At 34.4% G+C, this 23893-nt stretch overlaps 1 protein-coding gene across 2 annotated transcripts in view; it reads left to right on the top strand.

The window, feature by feature from the left end:
• Nucleotides 1–23283, top strand: part of SLC30A9 (solute carrier family 30 member 9) — a 28928-nt gene extending 5645 nt beyond the window's left edge. For both annotated transcript variants that reach the window (XM_085223233.1, XM_085223235.1), the window contains 15 exons: nt 868–967; nt 1663–1755; nt 2141–2223; nt 3406–3464; nt 4516–4583; nt 5459–5561; nt 7380–7435; nt 8713–8848; nt 9193–9232; nt 9662–9733; nt 10215–10322; nt 11626–11791; nt 13653–13782; nt 15967–16080; nt 17485–23283. In XM_085223233.1, coding sequence (XP_085079359.1) covers nt 868–967; nt 1663–1755; nt 2141–2223; nt 3406–3464; nt 4516–4583; nt 5459–5561; nt 7380–7435; nt 8713–8848; nt 9193–9232; nt 9662–9733; nt 10215–10322; nt 11626–11791; nt 13653–13782; nt 15967–16080; nt 17485–17529 — 1373 coding nt within the window. In that variant the 3' untranslated portion in view covers nt 17530–23283. The remainder of the gene's footprint in view (nt 1–867; nt 968–1662; nt 1756–2140; nt 2224–3405; nt 3465–4515; nt 4584–5458; nt 5562–7379; nt 7436–8712; nt 8849–9192; nt 9233–9661; nt 9734–10214; nt 10323–11625; nt 11792–13652; nt 13783–15966; nt 16081–17484) is intronic.
• The last annotated feature ends 610 nt before the right edge of the window (nt 23284–23893 follow it).

Below are 23893 nucleotides of genomic sequence, written 5' to 3'. Positions count from 1 at the left end.
TCTAATCAGTGTGGTTTCTAAATATATTTTGACCACGTGAACTGCCTAATCTGAGTCCCGTAGTGTTCTGATGTGCTTGTAGTAAATAGTCTTTTGTCTTTACATTGTTTAAAAACATAACTGGATAAAATAAAGGCATATCTTTCTTTCATCATTTTATTTTGTCATGCTTGCTTTCACTCTATCTGTATTTTAAGTTTTTGTTATGTTGTTGTGAGTTATGCTATAAACTCCTGGAAAAGAACTTTTTTAAAACAGAAATTTCTCTTTAAACTCCTTTAAATTAAAGTATTTCTGTAGAAAAGCTGACTGAGAACACAAATTCTATCCACATTCCACATTCCTTCCTGCCTTTCTCATGTTAAAAAAAAACAACAAAACAACAACACCCATCAGATCACAGTGCTCCTCACTAGCAAGGTGAGGTCCTGTGCAGTTTGCAAAGATTACAGATCTTACCTGCAGAATTTGGAATTGTTAGGTGATGGGAAAAAAAGAAGCAGAGTTCTTTGATGCCATTTCTTTTGTCAGAAAAGGCTTTCCAAACTGCCATACTTGAATTCTGTATTAGCAGACAGATAGCATTTCTGACATTGAACTTGTTGGATATGTAGCTGACAGCAACTGTTAATTGTGTAGGATGTTTGAGATCATTGAACTAGTCAAGTAACATTTTTGGAGATAGAATGATCCTACTGCTACTTGCTTCCACAAGTGTGAACGTTCCTGTCTTTTCTTACACATCTTATGCCTCACTCACAAGCAATAGTTCTAGGATCTGTGATACTTAGAGGTATCACAATTTGATATGAAATTGAATTGCATTTTGCAATTTCTGCTACAGTCTTATCTCTTTTTGTTTTTAAGTGAAAGCAGTCCTCAAAAAAAGAGAGTATGGACCAAAATATACGCAGAACAACTTCATTACTGGAGTCAGAGCAATTAATGAGTTCTGTCTCAAATCCAGGTAAGGTGGGTTTGGGTTGAAATTTAAATAGCGAATACTTTTGCATCAAAAGTAACAATGAATTATTCTAGAGTGACTCAGCACAGCAACTTTTTCTGAGCACTTTTGCAGTGTATATACTGCTAAGTGGCTAACGTTAGCTGTTTTTTACTTACCGTTGCAGTGCGTTAGGAGTCTGAACTTAGCTTGCATGTCTCTGTAGTGGTTACTTAAATTAATTTACTTGTATTTATATGACCATAAAATTGGCTGAGGAGTGTCCACCTGTAGAGCAGCTAATCGCTGAAAACTTCATGTTGTGTGAGGTCTGTAATTTGAAGTAAAATATAATCTGCTTCACTGCAGCCTAACTCCAAAAGTAATGCCTCCTATTGGTTTCCAAGGAAATTACAACAGATACAGAGAACAGAATTACATTGTTTGAAAGAGGAAATTCTCAGCTACAAAGTACTATTTTTTTCAGCATAATATTTCTAAATGGTGGTGACTAAGATGTGAACGCTCTCGTACAGCACTTGTATACAGTCAGTTACGTGCAGATCATTCACTGGAAATGTTTTATTACTTTGTCTTCACTGTATTATATTTTCATAGTGTGACTACATAATCTGGACTTCTGACTGTGGAAAATACACTCAGATCAAAATTTAGGATTAAAATAATACAACCTTCACTAAACTGTCCACTTTCCTTAGTGATTTGGATCAACTGCGGAAAATTAAACGACGAAGCCCCCATGATGACACTGAGACTTTCACTGTGTACCTGAGATCGGATGTGGAGGCAAAGTAAGAGAATTTTTGTAAAGGGAATGTTTGGCTCATTTAAAATGGATTGTACAAGAGGGAGCATTTAAAAGTGCGAAAGGGTGACAATATTCACTATTTTCTATTTGAATACATTTTATTTCTTAATTTTTGTAACTGTAACTGAGTTCATGGAGGCTATGTTTCATGTGTTCAATGGTGAAACACTTCTCCCCTGCTGCCTCTCTCCCAATTTTTTGTCCTGCAAAGTAATACACGACTTCTTGTCAGAGGGAATGATGTGATTTTCTTTTTTAGGAAAGACATTTGAACATAGTTAAACTAAAAAGCAGTTACAGGTTTGCTGTTTCACTGAATATTACTTGCATAAACAGAACCACTGTTAAGATAATTCTACTCTGCACAGGTCTCTTGAAGTTTGGGGTAGTCCAGAGGCTCTTGCTAGAGAGAGAAAACGACGCAAAGAGGCAGAGATCAAATACAGAGAAAGTAAGTATAGAGTTTTCAAATTAATTTAAGTATACAACAAAGTATGATTGGAAATCCACTAAATGGTCAATGTATTTGTTGTTTCATTGAGAATATACAAATTTGGACAGTTACTGAGTAAGATTTTATAGAATATTCTTAGTGCAACTCATTACTATCTATATGGTAATATTCTCTTACTATCTTATAGTTTATTTATCATTTGATACAACAAGAACATATATTCAGTTGAAATCTGTTGTCATACTTTGTTTCTAGGGGGAGTTTTCATTTCTGGATGATAAAAAATGTTTAGGATTTTTCTTACTGAGAGTATTCCAAAGTTGTAAAACTCATCTAAATCTTTGAATTATATCTTTACTCAGTTATTTTTCTTCTGAAATGACTTCAGTGCCTTTCTGCTTCGGAAGGGGTAAAAACATACTAAAATCATCTTTTTGCTTAAAATTATTGTTGTAATCCTGGTATATCAATTGCAGCTACAGTTAAATCAGTATAGTTTGTAATGGATTTGGATCCATCTGGTCAGTTAAATGTCATGAGAAGTAATACCTCTTCAAAGTACTTACTCCAGTTTTACACTTTAAAATCAGAGTTGTTTTTTTTTTAAAATATTTTTATTGTTGAAACAATTTTGCCTCTGGAGTATGGCATTGCTTACTTTGAAGTTAACAAACCACATTAGTGAGTGGGAAGAAATACGGAAGTTAAGAGTCATGCAGTGAAACACCCTCTCTTCTCCCTTTTTTGGCAAAAAGGATTGGAAGTGTAGAACACCTGGATTCGGTTATACAGTGTTGGCGTTCATTTTTTGTTTGTTTTGGAGGTTTTGTTTTGTTTTTTAACATAAAGGCAAAGGAAGGAAAGCAAAAACTGTATTTTGAGTTTTTCCCTCTGTATGTGATCCTTTGTTGATGGAAATGGTGACAACATATGGGATCGTAGCAGATTTTATTTGGCATTTTGCGTAAGGTCATAATACTTATTTCTGATTAACAATACTGGGGGCAGATTTTCACAAACAAAAATCCCTTCAGGAGATTTTAATTGGATAAGACTGTTCAGCCTTTATTAGAACTCAGCTGCTATATGGAGGGGGGGAGGGAACAAAGCCACAAAACCTTAAATTCCCAAAACTTCTAGTAACTAGAAAATATTCATGGTAACAATTTTGTGCTGCAGATTTATTTAGAAACCAAAGGCTATTGAAGGAATACAGGGAGTTCTTTGGAAATACTAAGGTAAGTGTTGTTTTAATGTTTTTTGCTAGAAAAAATCATGAGATGTACTGTGACAGTTTCTAAAGGGGAAAAAAAGTTATGAAACAGTTTCATAATAAATGTAACTATCTAAATATTATTAAGTGTAAGGCGTTTTTTTTTTTTTTTTTTTTTTTTTTTGTCTGTTGCCTTCTTGGTAACAAAATTGTGTCTGTTTGGATTTTACCTACATCACTTGAGTGTCCAACATTTTGGCTTGCCTGTGCCTCATTGAGCAAACATGAGTGTCTTGGGTCTCATATAAAATGTACTATAGTTAATGTATATAGGTAACAAAATCTTTTTTTTGTGTATTTTTATTAAAACTTAAAAAACAGAGAGCATCAAAAACATAAAACTAGTGGGATATTTGACCCTGTTTTGTGAAACTAATGCCTAGTTTGATGGAAGTGGTTGCAAACCTTAGTGAGCTCTCAGAGTGTTCATCAGAGATTTTGGTTGAAATATGACTCTTCCTGTGCTTCATCCTTGACAATAATTGTTCACAAATGCAAAATGCATGTACTGTTAAAAAGTGGGCTGTGAGTTGGATGTGCTTGACCTATAGTCTATAAATGTGTAGTAAATATGCTGTTAATTTAAGAAAATGCAATGGGTTTCTTGAGGGGAAAAAGCCGTCACACAAGTTTTTGCATTACTCTTGGCTTCCTCTTTGCTGAGGCAGATGTTTTCCCTAGATCCAGGTGCTCCATCATGGTAGACTGATTTCATTTTCCTGCTGAACAGCTGGCTCCTGCTGTTACGGTTGCAGTGGCCCCTGGTGGAGACTGGAGGTTCTGTTGACTGTTTGTCTTTTTTATAGCCCTCCATTCGTAGTAATGTGTAAGACCTCACTGCAGTTCAGTGAACATTCAGTAGTAAATTAATAGTCTTCAAGGACTACAGTTTCACTTTTTCAGTACAAAGATGTTATTGAGTAATTTGTTCAGTAGATACTTTAGGAGATTCTCTTCAAGATTTGTCTGCTTTGTTTTAGTAACTTGTTTTAATATTCTCTTATTTCTTTTTACAGCCACGCTCCAGTGCAGCAGCTATGTTTTTCAAGGGACCAGGGAAGGTGGTAATGGTAGCTATTTGCATGTAAGTTTAAAAAAGTTTTGTTTATGCAAAGATGAAAAATATTGATTTTTATTATCCTGGAAAGGAGAACATTCTGTGTACTGAAGATGAAGATACCTTTGTCTCTGTAACTGGAGTTAATAGACTTGTTTATTTCCTGTTGGCAAGAAAGATGTTCAGTAAATACATTCATCAGTGTGTGGAGATAAGAGAGAAAGTATCTCTGTGATCAGAGAAGAGCACATTTTTTTTAAGATGTTTAAGTAATTTATTGAAGCTAAAACCAACATTATGAAGGGCATGCAGAGGCAGATGTTTAAAGTTGTTTGTCCTTGTTCTCTTGTGAAAGGAAGCCTTTTATTTGGTACATTTTAAAGATCTTTCATATGACAGCAGCAAATGACACCATTTTCTCTTTCTGCTGTTACTCAGTACTGTGTCTTTCATTTTCTTGCACTCAAACTTGTAACTAATAATCCAGTTTTAAAGGAAGTGAACATAGAGAGTGTTTGGGATCATACATGAAAATATGTGAAGTTTTCCTAAGCATGGCTTAATGGTGGCTACCGTTCATATCTGATAAGACCTGTACATCTGTAAAATATATATTTAAAATGAATTATTTCTTTACTAAGACATTGTTAATACAAAGGAGCAAAATGGAAACTTATGCAAAGATGCTTGTTTAGCTATTTTAGTTATCTTTTGAAATGACATGCCTTTTTGCCTCACAAATTTCTCTTAATTGAAAACTTTCCTCTGTCCTTACTGGATATTCCTCTAGTAAGTGGGAAGTGGGATTGCATGATTATACACTGCTTCTAGTTTTGCTGAAAACGTTAAAGACCGAATATTCAGATTTGCTTTTTTAGCTTATTTCTTCTCTTTATTTTCAGAAATGGGTTGAATTTTTTCTTTAAGCTACTTGCTTGGGTTTACACGGGTTCTGCAAGTATGTTTTCAGAAGCTATACATTCTTTAGCAGACACATGCAATCAGGTGAGGTGTTTTTTTTTTCATGCTGCTTATTTGTAATTATTTTTTTTAAAGAATAAAAGTAAATACTTGTTTTTATCATCCTGGAAAGCAGTTATTCAGTGTACTAGTTAGTATTTAGTCTGAAGGCCATTTAAAGTCTTCTTAGTTTTTATTTAACTATTCAGTTACATCTGAGAGAGTGTGATTTTTGTGTTCTTCTCAGTGATTAAATAATTTTGTGATTTAAATCATTCAGATTATGAAGCCTGCCCAGGGTGTGACAAGCTATGCATGCATACATGTAGGAGGAGCGCAATGTACTCTTCACTGCATACGAATAATAAATAAGTGCATTTTTAGTTTAGTTTAGGGAGTATCACGTAAAACATACTGCTATTGTGTCTAGTTCTTATCAAATTGTAGGCTGATGAAGGCATATTTTGTCAGAAATGCTCATTACTTCAGAAACATTGCAAAACCCAGGGCTCTTCCTGCTGTTCTGCAGTCTGAGTGCAGTGTTGTTGCTACTCTGTTGCACACTCGCTTGGCAAATACAGTAATTGCTGCAGGCTTATCTGGCTGCACTTCTGTTCTTTACACTAGTGTCTGTAATTTGGCAGAGAGTTTATAAACCAACCATGGAGTAATTGACCAAGTCTAGAGACCTTATTTGCAGAGTCTAGAAAGAGTTATCTCTGATTATAAATAAAAACCCATTTTAATATTTGGGCTAGTGTTTATGCTCTGATAATTCTATTTGTAGTATATGTACATTGATTTACCTCTCCCGTGATTACTTTCAGCCTTCTAAGCTGTTATTTTTTCATATAATTCATCATTCCTATTTCAGTTGGTACTTACTTTCTCTTCAAATAACAGGATGAAAGTACACTGATGAAGTTTATACAGGTTAAAATATTAGTCACAGATTGTCCTGGGACTTATTCCTCATCTTGTTTGTCACTATGCGCATGCATAATGTAACCAGTCTTAGCATTTGGAAGCAGAATCAGAACCAAATACCTGAATTTTAGTGCATGTGATCATCCCTCTCTGCCTTGATCCCTGCTCATCCTGGACAAGAATGATATATTGATCGTCTTAATTTTTAATGCATGCATGTCCTCATACTTCAGCAATTAAATTTTAATCTCTGTTAATGTAAGAATGAGACAAGTCAATGTAAATTCTGAAAGTTTTTTTAGAAGTAAGTTGAAAGAGGAGTTATAATAATTAGAACTGTATTCATGTAGTTCATGCGTCGTCAGTGAGACGTGAAACAAAGCTGACGTACAAAGTATACCTCTTCATTATTTTATCTGAATGTTAAGTAGAAAAACTTTTCCTGTCAGGTATGGTAATGGAATGATGGAGTTTGCTTTGTCATCCCTTGGTAAAAGAATGCTGAGAACTATGAAATTATTGCTTTAAAATTATATTCCATTACCATAGTCTCTGTATAATTCCTCTTCAAAAGAGATCTATTTAAGTGGTTTTGTTTCCTGAAAAACTGTGTTTCTTCACACTGAAGCAGAGTGATAACACATGTGATTACATGTGGTGTTCCCTTCAGGTTACAATTCTAAAATCTCTTACAGTTATAATTAACAATTTTTTTGTGGGGAGGAAAAAGGTTACATTTGATTAACAGTTACTAAGGGTTATGCTCCAGTTCTAATAAAACACGAAGAACAGAAACATATATGCAAATCAGCACATTGCATTTGCTTCTATTTCTCTTTCAAGTTCATATGAAACAGAATATTACTAATTGTCATGGTTTTGTGCTAATATTTTCTTCAATTAATGTATATATATTTTTTATTTTGTCTTAAATAGGCATTGCTAGCTTTGGGCATCAGTCAGTCTGCAAGGACGCCTGACCCTAGTCATCCGTAAGCTTTTGGAGTAAATAATGGTTTCAGTAATCATATGTAGGAGTAAGATCAGCTTTGTGCAGTTTTTATTCTTTTTATATGTGCCATTTTTATATCATTTCTGAAATGCTTGTTATTTTTAATATGAAGAAAAAATAAAAGCAGACAGATTTCTCCCAAATTGCGGGAGTTCTAGCTTCAGTGGCTTGATACATATTATATTTAATGCTTTTTGTTGTGTTATGTGTTTTGATGTGCTGTTTTAATTGGCTTTATTCTTCTTAAGCTATTCTGAACTCTTCTGCCTCTTCCAGTGATTAGATTTGTTGTTTTTACATATCACTCACATTAATATTAACATTTAAAGTACAAACAACAGCAACAAAAAAACCCAAACCCCAACAGAGTGTTTTCTGTTGTTTTTTTTTTTTTGTTTGTTTGTTTGTTTTTTTTTTTGCAAGTGAACTTACTTGTATTTCAAGAAGAGGTGTTTGACTCAAATTACTGTTTGCTCTTAGCTAAGTAACAGGTTTTAGTGATACGTTCTTATGGCTTCATGAACATCTGAAGCTACCATCTCCATGATTGGTTTCTTGGTCATAACATGCTTTACAGTTTACATATTTGAGCAAGTCATTTTTAATTGTAAGCAATAGTTTAATTTATGTCTCATTTACGTAGTAACTTCAGTTTTTCACCATTAGGAGCTTCAAGTAATTTGAAGAAATTTAATCTTAATTAAATAACTTACTGGAAGGAGATGCCGGGAATGTTTCAACAATCACATTTTTCACTTCTTCCATGTTGGTGTTATGTACTATTATTTAAATGTCACTGAGAGATGTACTGTTTGCAGTAGCATTTAATATAAGGAATAAAGGTACACTTTGATATTTCATTGCCTCTTCCCTCTTCTCATAAAGACTGCAAGCATTAAAGGTTTGCAGTTAGCTGAAATAAAGATGTCAAAGATTTCTTCCCTTTTCATTAGCATTAAAAATTGTGTAGACTAGCTGCCTATAAGGTTAGAGTTTTTATTTAGAAGTAGCATTTCAATATAATGTGAAAGTGACATGAAATTTTTTTTTTACAGTAGTTAGAAAAAAAAAAACAGTCTCTAAGACGTAGAACAGCTAGCATAGTTTGTTTGAAAAGGAATTAGATAAATATATATAGTTGATGTCTTAGTATGTACTTGATAATGTTTTTTGAGTGGTCTCAGAGAAAGCTTGTAGACATGTTTGTGGAGATGTGGTAACTTATTTTCCTAAATCACTTTCTTTCTTTATCTCTAGGTATGGTTTCACAAACATGCGCTATATTGCCTCCCTGATTAGTGGGGTGGGCATTTTCATGATGGGTGCAGGACTTTCGTGGTATCATGGGATCATGGGTTTACTCCACCCTCATCCTATAGAATCTCTTCTCTGGGTAAGCTAATCTTGTTTTGTTGTTACATCTGTACGTGGTACTGCTGACTTAATGGAAAGTAATGGCACCCTCTGAAATTCACTTCTTGAGTCATTTTGAATCCCAGAACACTTAACTGAAACTATGTTTTGAGGTTTTGCCTGCCAGGATTCTTTTCTATTTTACAATATATTGTCTATTTCAAGTATTGTGGGTTGCAAGATCACCTTTGTTTTTCTATTTATGAACAACTACATAGCAAGGTGTCTAATGGCATTCTGGAATGCAGCTTTAGGGTAGTCTGTGGCAAAGAGATCAATATGACAGTAACTGAGATTTCTTTTTTTCATCCTCACCCCATACAGGCATACTGCATTTTGGCAGGGTCATTGGTATCTGAAGGAGGTATGTAGCTCCAAGCAATATTTCTATTAAAATATTCTTAATGTCTGAGACTGTATTGTGAGTAATTGCTTATACGTAGTCCTTACTTACACAGCAGTAGAATTTTGAACTCTGTTGGTGACAACTGTGCTAAACAAAAGAAATGGAAAACTTTACCTACTTGTAATAAGAAGTTGAAAAATGCAGCATTTGAAAGTGTATCTAGATGCCTTTTTGGTATTTAACTATCCGTGTGGATTAACTGATGATTTGAATGGGGAGGCGTGTGGGGAAAAGAACACTTTCTGCATTGCCAGAGGATCAATGAATAGTCAGTTTTCTTTCTTGATGATCTGTTGTGATGATACGAAGAAAAATCCCCCCTTTTCAAAATGAACACTTCTTTTTTTGCCTCTAATTTTTTCAGCAGCTACTTTGGTCTTGTTTCAGCTACCCTTCTTGTCGCTATCAATGAAATCCGCAGGAGTGCTCGAGCCAAGGGTCTGTCATTTTATCAATATGGTATGTGTCCTTGTAGCAGTAAGGTATGTGATTATTTAAAACAGAATCTATTTGATTCCATTTGCATAATTATAGAAATAATTTTGTCCCTTCCCTTCCAATTTACCCCTGCTTTATTGGTTAATTTTTTATTCTAGTAAGAAAGACATTTTACAAATTAGATGATAACCTGTTGATTTAAGTAGCAGTACTTAAACACTCTTACTGAAATCCTTTTTTTTTTTTTTTTTTAAATAAATACTGCTTTACACTTTTAAAATGTTTAGGAGAAACTTCCACAATTGCTTCCATGATATGCACTGGGTTTGTTCTCTTTATTTGTGAATGCTTTGTGAAAGCATATAGAATTCACAGTTTGCAACTATATAGTTAAGAAATCTTTTTGTCTCGTTTGATGGTGTTAGTTTTGTTCATAGAGTACTATGCAGAATGTCATAAAACTAAGATTTCCAAAGCAGTCTAATTTTTTTTGTGTATGCAGTTGTGCAGAGTCGTGATCCAAGTACCAATGTAGTGTTACTGGAAGATGCTGCAGCAGTTCTGAGCGTGGCTGTAGCTGCTACCTGTATGGGTCTGACTTCTTTAACAGGTAAAATTCTGCCTCAAATTGAGGCAAACTGAGTATGAATTTCTTCCTGTTAATTATATGAACACAGAATATTTGGCTTGCGTTGATTGACTTAAATACAGCTCTACTCTTCTCTGATCCCTGAACTTATATGGGCTTTCAGAAATTTGTGCTGTTCTCTGATCTGGTTTCCAGTAATTTGAGTTAAAAGTATTTAAAAAAAAAAAAAAAAGTCTGTTTTTCCTTGTGTTTGTTATTGAAGGGATTAGGCTTGAAAAAGTATGTGTCCATGAATGGATCTAACTTTCTTTTGAGCTGTTTTTGTGGACAAGCTAAGATATTTTAAGAATATGCTTGTTATAGTCACATATTTAAATTAAATATTCTACATAATTAGTGCTTCTGTAATCAGTGGTATTCAGCTGCATGTGCATGTTGAGGGGAATTTAAGGAAGCAGTTCTTTCCTTCCTTTTGATATGTAATGGTGTTAGTATTATATTCTGATTTTAATAAGGTTCTCGAGCAATGTGGCAGACCAAAATCATGCATGATGTGTATAGCAACTGGTTCAAAATCTGTCTTTGCACAGTTAAAATGTATTGAGGGAATGTTATTTATTTGCCCCTCTTAAAAGTTTTGACTTTTTAAAATAATTGTTTAAAAAATGTACAGCAATTTTGTGTTTGTGGCTTTTAACGAATAAGTTGCAAGTTTAAATTTTTTATGGAGAAGTCTTTTTTTTTTAATTCCAACTCTAGTTTCCTTTGTAAATTTCAAACACAGTGCTGTTTCAACCAATTTGAATACATGTTTAGTGTCCATTATATAAAAACTGTGTTCCAAAAATGATTAATACTTGAAAGGATTTGAGTTGATAGGAAAGATCATGTAGGAAATCTGTTTTGTTTTCCATCAAAATTACAGCTATATAATTAACTTCATAAAACAATGCTGCTTCACTGATAAAAGAACAAAGATGTTTGGTTGTGCTATTACATATAAATGTAATATATAAAATGTATAAACTTAAATCTGCACCCAGAAACCCAAATAACTGAACAGCGTACTCATCAGTATTGCAGTAGAAAGGAATATATGGTATTTTCTGTCTGGGGGAAGGGAGGGATTTGAGGCTTTATCTTAACGATAACTTTTTTTTTCTTCTAACTTCCTCTTGTTGATTGGTAATAAAGAATTGCTAATCCCCAAAACAAAACAAGAAACCACACCTGAACAAACTGTGTTCTCCTTTCAGTGGGAAATCTGAATTACCTGATACGTTTTAGAAATGCACCATAAACTAATTTGAGATGTCTTGTTTAGGAAACCCATACTATGACAGCGTGGGGTCTCTTGGCGTTGGAACTTTGCTAGGAACTGTGTCAGCATTTCTGATCTACACTAACACTGAAGCCCTGCTGGGACGATCTATTCAACCTGAACAACTGCAGCGACTTACTGAGTTACTGGAAAGTGACCCTGTAGTAAGGTGAGAATCTTTGCAACTCAAAAATTGTACTGAACAGCAAAAGAAGGAAAATAACATATGGGAAAAATCATGAGAGCACTTAAGAAAAGTCTCCTAGTTTTAAGGTGGAATCTTCTGTCTTGAGATTTTAGAATGTTAATTGTTACTAACTTCTGTGCTGAAAATTTTAATAAGTGAATGCTTCTACCTCCCAGATGTTCCACAGCTGAAAGGAAACTGCATGTGTGTAACAGCAGCCACATTAATTCCCAGAATTGTCACATGACTTAATTGAGAAGGCCGTGACAAATTTAGGAGTAACTTCAAATACATGAAATGCTAGCACAGAAATGATGCTGCCATGTTGCTTTTATAGCTTATCAGACTTAACTGTTTTAATTCTGTGTTACTGTTAATATTCAGTGTCTGGAGTTCAGTAGCAGCTGCCACTGAAGTGCTGCAGTAATGTTATGGTATAATAGATTCTGCACGTTAGATGCTTACAGAATGAACGTGATGCTAATTTCTCTTTCTTTGGAGATTTGCAATTGGAAAGAGCAAGCTTAGAGCTCATTGTAATTCAGAAATCTTGAATAAATGCTTTTTAAGGAGCTATTTTGGATTTCTTCAACCCTATTAGCCTTAATTTAGAAGCAAAACATTTCTGGTTTTCTTATTGATCTTTAGTTGTGAATATGTTTCTGAGTAAATCAGCTACAATATTTTAGGGTATTTATTTATTTATTTGTAGTCAGTTCCAAGGTCTGAAGGAAAACAAACAAAAAAAGACCTTTCATTTCTTTAAGCTATTCCTTTATTTAAGTCCTACATTGTCAGGAATGCTTCAGAAATGTCTGAACAAATTTCAAAAATTTGAATGTTCTGCAATTCATCTCCCGCATTTTAGTCTGGATTTTTCTGGCCTGGATGGAAAAATGTGGAAACTTAATATGCAGGGACAATTTTAATTTCTACTTGTGTTAAGGATAAAGTAAGCTTTTGTTAATCTAACTAAGGAAGTAAAGGTAAAAGAGTTTCATTATTATTATTTTAAAGTATTGAACTGTTGTAATAAACTACAATATGTCTCTATCTGAAGTTTATTTGTATCCTGTTCCTGAAAAATATAGGGCTTTTTGGTTATTACTTCTATTTGTGCATCGTGGAACTTACTTAAAATTGAATAAAGCTATATAGTAACAAAACAGAAGGATTCACTTGTCCAAAATATTGCAACATTCATCTTGAAGCATCTTTTAGGGACGTTTGAATAAATAAATATTGTCACAGTTACAGCTGTACTGTGATTATTCATGATCAATTATTCAGTATGATCAAAAACGAGTTCCAGACGCAACATCCAGTACTTTTTCATGTGTTAAATGTAGCTTGGAATAGAACATTCTCCAAATCACACCCTTACAAATTGTGCATTTAGCTAGGAAAGGGCATTTCTGTAATTGCAACAAGTCCTTCCAGTAACTACCATGAATCAGCTCGTTGTTCCTTACCTCAGAATTGAGGGTACTTAAAGATTTTTAAATAGCTGCATGTACCTTTTTTTTAATTCTAGAATAAATTATGTTTTAGAGTGGAGGAAAGCACAAAACCTTCCGTGTGGTATCAAATAAGTTGTACTTAGAATTTAAAAATAAGCTTCTAGCTTTTTTCTCAAATACTACAAATCTAATTCTAAGTCTACCGTGCTTCCTGTAGTCTTCCTTTTGTTGTAGCCATCCCTTTAATAGGTGGGGATGCTTGTGTTGGTGTAGCAGGTACCTGTGGGAGTGATAGAACTAGTTAAATGTAAATCAGTATTTAATGGAGTGCGTGATGACAAAATGATTTTTAATAATTTTGAATTTAAAAATTATGGTTTCAGAGCAATTCACGATGTTAAAGCCACAGATATGGGAATGAGCAAAGTGAGATTCAAGGCAGAAGTAGACTTTGATGGACGGGTTGTTACACGTTCTTACCTGGAAAAACAAGACATTGAACAGCTGCTACAAGTATGTTTAAACAAAGTGATTTTGTTACTTCCAGCATTTGATTTTGCTTTGCAGCTTCAAGTATACTTAAAAATTTTTCAAGTATTTGAGACATTGAAATGACTTCATTTTGAAGGTTTGCAGATGTTTTTACTTGGTGTTAGTGTATCTGTATGCAGAATTGTGATAACATGCTGCTGAGATAGACCCATTTCTGGGCTTAGCAGGGCTTGAGTGAAAAAGAGGACAGATTTTTAAATCAACTTAGAAAAATGCAGATCTGTCTAAAATCATTCTGGTGAGAATACAGCTCATCAAACAGATGTTATTTTTTTAAATTACAACAACTTCAGGCAAAGCTAGAAGCCTATCACCTAAGAATAAACATGCTTTTTGACACAGATATTTGCCTTGGGTGCTAAAGATGCAGTGGCAGTTTATATATCTTGCCTTTCAGGCTAGACTTGAATATGGATTGTTTGCAGGGTGTGATTCAGCGTTTTGGCAGCATTCGCATTCATCAATTAACCATCCTTGATGTCTCTGATTCTAGAGTAGTTCAGAGAAGCTTTTTTAAATCCCTCCTTCAGTATTGAAATGCAGAACCCCACTGAGTTAGGGTTAATTTTACATAGTAAAGCTATGAAGTCTGTAGTAAAGAATAATCTATCTAAACTACAGGGAGAATTTTAAGTAGGCAAAAATCTTTTGCTGACACATCTATTTTCACGAGTAACTATTTATTAAATGCATTTACTTGTGTAGCTATTAGATTTTTCTCTGCTGTCCTTTCAAAATGAAAATTTGATGTCTGCATTGTATGTGTGTCCATTAAAGATGACTTAGCAGTTGTCTGAGTTTGTGTGTAATTACTGCAAGTCTTTAAGCCATAAGGCCGCGTTTCAATTTTTAAAACATAACGCCCTTTAATAACAATAAAAGTATATATCTATGTGTGTGTATATATAGAGAGAGCAATAAGTGATCTGTTCATGTATTGGATTTCAATTTAATATACTTTTTGGAAGGAAGAGAGCTATCAGATTTGTGCAACAGGGAACACAGGTTTGCTTATTTTTATATTGCCAAGTCTTACGGCTGTTCAGTAGCACCCTTGTGTCAGCTATGAAAACATCATTAAAGGATAGCCACTTTCAGTAGGACTCAGTCATCCATAATCAAGGGCAGTCATAACACTTGCCTTTTTGTCTGTGCTTCTTTGAATTGCTAGCTTATCCTGTAATGGTATCAACAATGCTTATTCTGAAGTAGTAAAATTTATCAGTTGAAGTGCTGTCATTCAGGTTAATCTCACTTCTTTTTCTTGTTAGACTTCCCTTGTGATAGTCCAACATCAGTGGGATTGAGGGATGTTTTTTTAACCTTATTTTGGTACATGATTAGTCTCTACTGTCCTATTACCCTAAAACTAAAAACAAAGCTGTTGTTTTGTAGTTGTATACACGTGATGAACTGGCTCTTTTACTGAGTCTTACAAATCACCTATTTGTCCTACACTGCAGCTGTATCATCCACTCTATGGCTGAGATACTAGAGGACAAATGGCTTCTGGTCAGTTTGCTTCTTGGGTGTAAGAGCTCTGAGGAAATCAAGGAGTGTAACATCCTGTCTTCCTTAACCTTATTGTTTCAGTTTGTTATACACTTGATCTCCTGGTCTTAGTTCTTATCAGCTGTCTTTGAGTTTCTTTTTCATATTATTGAGGAGCATTACTTACAGCAGCTTTCACAGTAATTGTTGTGGGATTTAAGATGAGTTGGTAATGTGACTCCCAGGCTAAGCAGCGTATGGATAAGCAGGAATGCATGAAAATAACGAAAAAATACAGTATCCTGCTCTGCCAGCAAGTGATACCCGAGAAGCTTCCAGAAAATGAATGAAATTTTCTAGGCTTAGTTTGCAAATAAAGGAAGAAAAGAAAACTATATGTCAAATGGAGGTGTAATGATGAGCCAGCTATTTGCATCAAATAGATATACTTCTGTGCCTTTGATATGTCAGTAGGTGATGTTTTGAAAGGAAATAGCGAAGGCATCTGCTTTTTTTTTTTTTTTTTTTTTAGCTTTTTTCTTTTTCTGCATTTCTATTCCTATTAAATATGTCAGAATCCTCTGCAGGGTTATTTCTAGCACTATCACCACCCCCCATCCTTTATTCAACCTCTTGAATTTGATTTCTTGCAAGGAAATTCAGCAAGTGAAGACCCTAGAAGAATTAGAAGCATTCATGCTTAAGCATGGTGAGAATATCATTGACACGCTGGGAGCTGAAGTAGACAGACTTGAGAAGGACCTAAAGGTAAAATTTAGCTGCTTAGTACAGAATGTATATTCTGATACATTTCAAACAGTACCACTGCTTATACTTCATGGGATTGTTTATGTAAATACAAGAGAGGAGAAGAGGCGGTTGATTTTAATGCCAACTCTCTTGCTGTAGTTTCACTGAATTCTGAACAGCAGCAAACTTTTGCTTTGTTTTGCATTTGGCTCAGTTTTATTGGTATTATACACAGCTTTCATAAAGTAAGACCTGTGCCCCTTTAAATGCTAGAGTATTCTCATAATGTCAGGTTATTTAATGGCAGTGAATTTTGTTTTGGTTGTAAAAAAGGAAATTTCAGTTTTTAATCCGATGCTTAGTGTTCTGTTGAAACTGATATCTCTGTGGGGTGAGAGCTCTAATTACTCAACTTATTCTGCTCATGTTGAAACTGAACAGTATTTACTGCTCTTACAGGCCTGTCATAACTTTCTTATCACTACATCTCTTTTTTTATTCTAAGATTTAAATATATTTTGGTTAATGCAACAAATTGTTGCCATTTTAAAGTTTCTACTTATTTTGTGGCTGTTAATTTTACCTTTTCTGGCACAAACGTAGAGCTGCATGTATACTAATTGCCAGACATATTCAATAGTGTTATGACCATTTTTTCCATTATTCTGGAGATTCTGCTCAAGAGCATATCTATCTTTGTCTATCATTTTTGATTAATATTCTAGTTTTATATCCTAAGAGTAGTGCTGTTTATAAATCAAAATATTTTAGGGATGTAATTGCATCAGCAGATCAAGTTCTTCATGGCTTTTAAGGCATGGCAGGCTCATGACTAATTATTTTATTAGCATGAATACTGGGATTTAGTATAGTTGGGGATTTCAGATTCACGTGGCTTTGAAGTTGGTGACTCTCAGTATACCTGTCGTGGATTATACAATCCATGTAATGAAACACAATATTGGGAAATGCATCTGTCTTAATAGAAACTGCGTTTTGAGTCAAATAGCTTTGACATATGACAAATTATTTCAGCAATTATCCATTGTTCTGTAAATTACTTGTTATATGCAAGTACATCACTGTAAGTATGTTTTATTTGGGCGATTTTTTATGTAAAAACTAATTGCCTTTTAAAAATTGTAATGCTCTTTCATACCTTATAAAGCATGAGCTAATTCAGCTGTGAAGTTAAAAAGTATTTATCAAATAAAAAGATGACCTGGTCTTCAGAATAGCTCCTGGTAATGACTATATTTGTTGAACCTATTTCTCGTTTTAAAATCATTGATATTACCAGAAAAAGGAATTTGTTATCCAGTTGCCAACATTGTACTAGAAATCTATTATTTGTATCCAGGTGTGAAAATGTTAAATATTTTCAATAAAAATGTAATTAATTATTATTATTTTTTTTTCCAGCAACGAAATCCTGATGTTCGTCATGTGGATTTGGAGATACTATAGACTTAGCAAAGGAAATCTTTAAGTTGATAGCAATTTGGGAAGAAGTCATGTAAATGGCTGAAAAGCTTCTGAAATTACAGTGACCTCAGCAGCATACCTCGCTTTAGTTTGCAGGCTTCCTGGACTGTTAGCTTCTTAGACTGCTTCTTTTTGTGGAAGAGCATTAGACTTGCAGTCAAAAAGTTCCATGACAAATCCACTTGAAAAGCTGCTTGACTTAAATTCTGCTGGAGAATCTGTCTATTTACTGCAATCCAGGACTTCAGACTTGAAGTTTAGATAGGCAAACATAACTGCCTGAAAACATGCAGCACACTCAGTTTTTCCATTTGTGTCCCTTTGCAGTCAGTTTGCACTTCCTTACTTTCTTTCAAGATATCATTAAAGGTTCTTGGGAGATATTAAGATTAGCTATGATGAGTTTGTTCCAGTGGAACCTGCCAACCTTAAACTAATAGTTTTGTTTCAGCTGTGTGATTGTTTCACAGTTTTTCTTTTCTATGAGATAAATTCCTTCAAACAGGCACTGACCTGCTCTCAAGTACCATGACCTGGAAACCTTTTTGCCACCATTGTGATTACCGACAGCACTTCAGAAAAAAAAAAAAAATCAGGTTTTTCTCCTTGGTGGAGTCAGCTGTACGTGGTCAGCCAGAGGATATTGGGTTACTGTGAAGAAAAAATGTAGAGGTTTCAGTGAATTTCCTCTGTTTAAATTCTGTTCTTTTTTCCCCTACTTCTTAAATTTTTTTTTTTTTTTTTTGTAAATATCTTCAGATGTAATCTGGGAGACACTTATGGTAGTGTTTATTGAAAGTTACTTGGCATTTTTGGCTTTTTATACTTTTAATAAGCAGTATTGCCAAAAATGGCCATTGCTAGAAGATGTAAGAAATGTATTTGGAAGTAATAATAGTCAAAAGTGTATTAGAAATATTTATAATTAAACACGTGAATACATTGTATTTTCTATTTATTTACCTGTAGGTGTTTTCCATTATCTGAATCCTATACGACATGCTTTATGATTTTGTTTTTTAAGAGTTGCCCAAGCTTGTCTGAGAAAGTGAAAGAATGATATCACTGGTCCTCAACAATCATGAGATAAGTGCCTAGACTTTATAACTTTGAAATCTGCAATTCTAGCACTATACAAAATCAGCTTAAAGGCTTTCTGCAGTGGGCACCCAAGTCATACCAGATTCTTCAAGAACCAGTTGTTTCTTAGAGGCTGTGATCATGCAAATTGAAATATTAGTGAAATAACTATATAAAAGTAACTGAGGAAAATCCTTTATGCACTTTAAAATACTTCTGGAAAATGAGAATTCCTCATGAGTGAGAGGTGGGATTAAGAGCCTCCTACTGATTCTGTTACTGAGCAATGATGGATTGTCTGAGAGGAGAGGTGCTGATAGGAAACAGGTCCTTAAAAATCAATTTAATAAGATTAAGCTACAAGCATTGCAGTAAAGAATAATCGTGGAAACCAATAAGTCCAGATTTGACTAAAAGCTTTTAATTTTTTTCATATGAAATGCAATTTACCAGTGAATTAGAAGAATTTATAGTGGCATACCTTTTTTGCAACTGAGAAGCACTTTGCTTGCTGGTCATTTTATGTAGAATAACATTCCAGAGCTTATTTAAAGATGAAACTTCACATACAATAGTTGTGGGTAAAGGGTCTCTTTAGTATCTCTGTCCCATAATTCCTCTTCATCAGTGGCTTCTTCATAGTATATTAGCTTCTTATGGCTAATCCAGAAGGCACCATTTACCTGTGTGCTCCCATTGTAGCACCCATTAGTATATTGAAGCCTGATGATTTGAAATATGTTTAGTGAAAGATTTTAAAGGTAATTCTGCAGATGTACCGTATCAAGTAAATGCTACTTACTTTAGCAGATTTTAAATCATTTACCTTGCTCCTCACTCTACGGTGTGAACTTCATCTCAACTCATTATGCACTCTGCTGATGTTAGTCTTATTCATGAAGAGCACTGGAATCAGATAAATGCATAACCTCTTTCCTACTTCCTAGAATATCTCTATGGATTTTGAATTTGAATAAACACTTAAATTGTTATTCCAGAAATGTTAAAAACCTGAAGAGGACTAAAACTGGGAAAATCATCTTTCTGTAGAGAGGTTATTGGAGGCAGTCAATGTGATGTAAATGATTTCTATGCTGGCATCACTGCTGCCAGCAGAATAGAAATGTTATAGTCTGCCACTTTGTTATAGAAATTTCACTAAGTTAGTAAACATTACCTAAATACTGAAATATTCCAGTATCTTTTTAAAGAGCATGCATGAGCTTATGTTCTTACGGTACATCTGCTCCAACAGCTTGTAAAAATATTTTCTTATTCATCAGAGTGTAATTCATACGAGTTTTTAAACTGAATTTGTTTATGTGAGTCAGAAGCATACCCACGTACACATCTTTTGTTTGCATTGCAAGAAAAATTTTCAGGTCTTTCTGTCCCAGTTGTGTTGTTGAATATATGAGCACAATGTGTTAAATTTAAGAACCTACTACGTGAATAGTTTGGTTAGATAATAGTTTGAGGATCTATTTCCATTTTTTAAAGTTGATCTGGATGGTGGTGTACTACAAAAATGCAGGGAAGTTCTGGCAGTTCCTTATCAGCTTCTGTATCTTGTAGTTGGGTGAAAACATTGATTCATTGAGCTTGTCAAATGAGAAACATAAGATAATTCCAAGTTGATATGTTCATATATATATAATGATTTGCAATCTGTTTTTGTAAGTTTTGCTGTTTTTACTACTCAAAGAAAACAAGTTTGAGGTGTGTGGGTCCAGTGCTTAATTTCCTTTTGGCTTAGTGTTCTGGTGGAAAATGTTTTGTGAATGCATTTATATAATGGAATCCTCAGAATTGAAGAAAACTTGTAAAGTGTAGAGGAGCGGCCTTTTTTTATCATCAGAAATACAATTACATGATGACTCTTCTGGATGGCTTTTAAGCAGTACTTTAGGAGTGGGGATTTAGCTAACAACAAAGTTATATTCTAGGATTTTTTTTCAATAAATGTTTAGTCTTATAAATAATTTATTTTTCTTGGCTGGCTTTACAGGTTTTTTCAAGTTGTGTTCAAAGCACTACTGCCCTCTGCTTTGTGAGTTTGCTCATTTGTTGTGTTGTGTCTCATAATTCTGTAAAATCTGTGCTATTTGAAAAAGATTGTCTTAGTATTCCTATATACTGAGTGATCGTAATGGATTTTAAGTCAAAGTTGGCTGGATGCTGATACATGTTTTCCTTAAGAATTTGGTTTTCAGTAAGATAAGGATGAAATTTTGAAGTGGGTATCTTTGCTCCCATGAATCAGTTTAAAGCCTGAATTGTTTATGTGTTGTGGAATTCAGTTTTTTGTGTGGCCCACAGCCTCCGTTTTCTAAAGCATTTGGTTCTAAAGCATTTGATTGCTGGCATTCCGATTCTGGTAAGTGAAGCTTTTTCAATTCTATTCACAGACTGGATTTTTCATGACAGATTTTTATTGCCCTCCAATAGAGAGGAGAGAGTGCAGGGAAGAACTTTTAGATTTGTTTTGCGTAGGCAATGCACTGATTGCAATTCTGTGTTCCCCTTATTTATCATTTTAACTGATTTCTTTTTTTTTCTTTTCCTTAGAAGAAAACAAGCATGGAAGTAGCACAGTGAGATATGGGCTATCTGCAAAAAGTTTTTAGTCCCGCAATTTAAACAAATTCTCAGTTAAGTAATCCTTTTTCTAAAGATGATCTTGAAGTGTTTCACATCAAGAAACAAAAGAATCCACAGAAACATATTGTCTAAGAGTTGAAAGAAATGTCATTTTGTGGTCATATTCTTAAGGCGTTTTGGTTTGATAGTGTAGGACAATTGATTAATATTGACTCCTGTACTGGAACCAAATTTCTGTATGTGCTTAAAGGCTTTCACTGCAGAACTGAATATAGAATGAAATGCACTTTTTTTCTTAGCTTAAATATTGTGCTGCTTCTGTTCTTACTGTTAATTCTGAATAGAGAATATGACTAACATCTCTTGCAGTTTTGCTGCTTGATGTAAACAAGAAGTTGAGATGTACTGAAAAGATTTGTTTTTGTAGAGCAGCTTAAATAATTTTTCCTTTCTTGTTACTGAGAACAAAATAATGAATATCAAAAGAAAACTATAGCAGTATTACATGTAAAAAGAAATAGGATTCCCAGCTTTAAAGCACAATAATCTGATTTCTGAAAGTGTCCCTTGTGGAAAATGAAACGTGCCATGTGGTTGTATGGACAGTAGAAACTGCAGCTGGTCAATCTGGGTTTTCAGGCTGAAGCAAAAGAAAACATATTTCAACAAATGTGGTACAAAGAAAAGAATACTAGATGCTGAGCATTTAGTAGTGGGAAGAGATCAACACGATCTAAAAAAACGTGGCCAGAAGTAAGAAATGATCAGAGAACAACATTAGGAAATGCCACTTGATTAGAAGGCATAAGACAATGTAGTATAACTTTTTTTTAGCAATATTAAGAGAGTTGGCTGATTTCCTCCCCTCCTTCCTCATCCGCCCCTCGGAAGTGAAAACTCATGCAATCATAGAAAACTTGATGCTCAGGGGATGATATAATCTCGGCTGGAAGCTTTGTTGAGGAAGTGTGCACTAGGTGAGTGGAGGTGAAGTGCTTTTAATTGTGGAGGTGGGAGCTGGAATGGGTTAAAGTGAAAATGATTGAGACACCATGCTGAAATATTGAAGAAGTGCAGTGTTGTAAGGACTGCAAAACTGTTGCAGTGGCCTGCAACCATTGTTGCATATATTAGTCTGTATTTTCAGGTTGTTTACTTGTCTGTGGATAAGAAAGAATTTCTGGGTAAATGGTGATGTTCTACAACGGAGCTAAAGAGAGTTTCCAAGCAGTAATACAAAGAGGATGTACGTTTAATAAAATACCACTGAATTAAAAATATAGTAGATCTGGAGCAAATTGGTATTCTCAAGGACAGTTCCTTTTTTCTGTCTATAAGCACTTATTAAAATATAAGGTCTTGGTTACTTCTCAGGAGTGTCACACTAAGAGTAAGCCTGATCATACTTCTGTATTATCAGTGTTCATAGCACTGTTATGGGGACAAGGTGTCTACTAAAATATTGAAATACAACTCCACACTAATATAAACTTTTTTTTGCAACTTAAACTTAGGCTGTATTTAAAGCATTTGAGGTTGTGATCAGCTGCTTCAAATCTGAAGACAGAAGAAAAAAATTATGCAATGTTGTGTAAATGATGTAAATACAAAGCTTTTTGTAAGTTTCTCTTCAAAGGACACTGAAAAAGGATGCAAGATGAAGTGTCTGAAAAATGTCTGAAGCATTTGGAAGGAATGTTGGTTATTGCTAAAACTGCCTGAAAGTCTGGAAGCCAACAGTGAAGATATTCATTGGTGGTAGAAATTCCCGAGGACAATCTCAAAATTGAAACATGTTTTTCCATGCAGCCTCTTAATCAAAATTATTCTGTCACCCTTTTGCACCCTTCTAATGCTTGCTGGTGGCGTGCTGGCTTTTTCTTTCTCTCTTGGTTACTTCATAATAGTAAGGAGAAGTCAGTTTGATTTGTGAGGTGTAGATATTTAAGTATTTATCTGCATATATTTTCTCATGTAATTATGATTGAATTTGGTACATCTTGTAAAATGTCTGGAAGCTGTAATTATTCAGTAAAATGTTTCATAGCTGGTAAAGGTTGTGTTCCGTTAATTGAAGCAATTTTCTGTATAATTTTGAAGATAGTGATGCTGGCTTTAGGCAGCTGATGGTGATTTACCACATTTCTGAATTAAAAATGCAGTTATGGATGCAAAAGAAAAGTTATATCCATCTATTTGTACTAGTTATTCAAACTGCCTTTGTGATGCTAAGAGCATGCACTCCATATGTCAGTAACCTGCCCAGGGCAGCCACGCTGTATTTATTAGTACTTTCTTCTTCACTGGCAAATGTGCCACGAATCCCATTCACCTGGATCTCCAAAGAGTGAAATTCCTTCTGCAGTTTGTGGTAAGATCTTCCTGCCTGTGTCAGACACCCTCTGGTACATTTCCAGTTTGGATTACAGTCCTGTGTCAGAGAGGTGGCTTGCACGTTGGTGTGTAGTCATACAGAGAATTTCTTCAAGAGGTTGTGTTCATGTATTAGACTTGTGCAATAATAATGATTTGACAATACCAGCAAAGCTGTCCAAACCTCTTAAGCCTGGTATTGTTCACTTGAAATTAGTGATCAGAAATTAGCTTAGGAAAGGATTAGCATACTGACTGGTTCACTAAAGGTTCTCTTTATCACTAACGATAA

This window comes from Meleagris gallopavo, chromosome 4 (genome assembly GCF_905368555.1).
Source record: "Meleagris gallopavo chromosome 4, MGAL_WU_HG_1.1, whole genome shotgun sequence".
In the NCBI taxonomy this organism is placed as follows: domain Eukaryota; kingdom Metazoa; phylum Chordata; class Aves; order Galliformes; family Phasianidae; genus Meleagris; species Meleagris gallopavo.
Note: the sequence above shows the minus strand (reverse complement) of the source record. Positions and strands in the feature narration are given on the sequence as shown.